This window comes from Polypterus senegalus, chromosome 17, assembly GCF_016835505.1.
Source record: "Polypterus senegalus isolate Bchr_013 chromosome 17, ASM1683550v1, whole genome shotgun sequence".
Classification (NCBI taxonomy): domain Eukaryota; kingdom Metazoa; phylum Chordata; class Cladistia; order Polypteriformes; family Polypteridae; genus Polypterus; species Polypterus senegalus.
This window is the reverse complement of record NC_053170.1, coordinates 73,845,119-73,847,023: the sequence shown is the minus strand read 5'-3', so window position 1 is coordinate 73,847,023 and position 1,905 is coordinate 73,845,119. Positions and strand designations below refer to the sequence as shown.

The window sequence follows — 1,905 nt, the reverse complement described above, 5'->3', positions numbered from 1 at the left end:
TTTGAGTTAATTATTGGGACCATTTATTTTTTACTGTGAGCTTAACATAGTTCGTTGTATATAAGAGGTGGCTTATATATTATTATTGTTCAATATGTATGTAAGTGTTCTGGTTCTGTAATCAGTGATTATAATTATGAAAAGCCCAAGTTACAATAATTGTAACGATTAATAATTTGCATTGCAACTTAACAACACGACGTTGATGATGGGGAAATGAAATGACGTTCATAAACTTTATATGCAATAACTGACATTTTACTTTTTTCTAAACTTTCATAAAATATATTCATATTAGATACAGTTATTATAGGCTTGATGCATGAAAAGTATTTTTTTTTACATTCTTCAGAATAAAGAAATCCTCGCAGAAAGTTTTCGGACGCTGAAAGGTATCGCTCTCTTAACCTGAACCTCACTGTGTTTTCTTTAGCCACTAATTTCACTATCGCCATGGCAACGTGCGTTTGCCCCGCCTTCTCGCGCCACGTGCCAGTCTTGTTTGCGAGACATGGCTGCTGTGGTGCGTTGTGGCCTCAGGCCACCTCTGGTTGTCATACTCGGGGCGACTGGCACTGGAAAGTCCAAATTGGCAATCGAAATAGGACAAAGGTTCAAAGGGGAGATTATCAGCGCGGACTCGATGCAGGTAAGTTTTACAAAACCGCGCAATTTAACCGCCAAATGTTGGGGGCCGGGAGGCAGGCCTTTGCGACTGCGACTTTTCCCAAAACCGATGGCTGATGCAGAAGTTTACACAAGGCGCTGTATTTTGCTTCATGATGAGTGTGGATTAACTCTGACACGCAGAAAGCTGTCAAACAGGAAGGAGACATGTAAACTGAACGTTAATTCGCGAGAAAATTGTCTCAGTTTAAAACATGTCTTTTGCATTTATTCGTGTTGAGAAGTGGATTTCTTATTTATGTTTCTAAGATTTAAAAGTGAGCAAATTGCTACTAGGATATGGTGTTTGTTAAAGGTATAAAATATTATTATTTAGAATTACCTCTGTGTATTTGCATTGCGTAGAAGTCTAACTCCAAAACCAATCTGTATATACATTTCATAAGATGTGAAGCAATAACGTAAATATGTTCGATCCAAGCAAGGAGCGTAGCGGGGGCACTCGCGCAACCACCCATACCCACAGTCACATTGGTTCTATTTGGAGTTAACCAGTCCTTTTATTTGTGTGTTTCTTTTGTTGGTATTAATTTATTGTGAACAGTTCGAGGAGACATGCATAGAAAAATGTCATAGTTTTTCGTACACATGACAAACTTAACTTGAATAGTAGTATGGAAAGAAAAGCCACATATACACAAGAAGAATGTGCTGGCTCCATTCAGAAAATGTACATTTTTATTTTAAGTTACGTGCATTGGTTGACTAACAGAAACCTAGCTAAACTTTCAACGAGAATAGTTAAAAAATAAGTATTTTCAGCAGTGATTAAAACTGATTTTAAAAATGATTAATATACTGTTAATTTTACAACTGTCAAGCTGAAAATAGTTTTGTGTTATTCAGAACTTTTATGTCAAGTGATTGCATTCAGTTTGGTGTTTACTTAATCATCACTAACTGTGAATATCTGCATTAATTTTCTTTTCCAAATCTGCTTTCAACCAGTGCATATATAGAGTTCTCCTTCCTGAAGCTGCTTCAAGCCAGGGCCAGACAATATTCTTTGCTCACATTCAAGCTGGTCTACAGGTCCCTTTTTGGAATGTTTATTTATTCTTTGTAATACATTACTTATCCCATGTGGTTTGTAGTGCTGGTTGTGAAAAAAAATTAATATAATGTTTTCATTGAGATAACAAAGTTTCTGATGGAATTAGATGTTTATGGAGACCAGCTGTGGATTATGGGAAATAATATTAAAAACGTCGTAAAAAA

At 36.1% G+C, this 1,905-nt stretch overlaps 1 protein-coding gene across 1 annotated transcript in view; it reads left to right on the top strand.

Annotated features, from left to right (window-relative positions):
• The first annotated feature begins 457 nt into the window (after positions 1-457).
• Positions 458-1,905, top strand: part of trit1 (tRNA isopentenyltransferase 1) — a 144,572-nt gene continuing 143,124 nt past the window's right edge. The window contains exon 1 of the mRNA XM_039739337.1: positions 458-649. Coding sequence (XP_039595271.1) covers positions 512-649 — 138 coding nt within the window. The 5' untranslated portion in view covers positions 458-511. The remainder of the gene's footprint in view (positions 650-1,905) is intronic.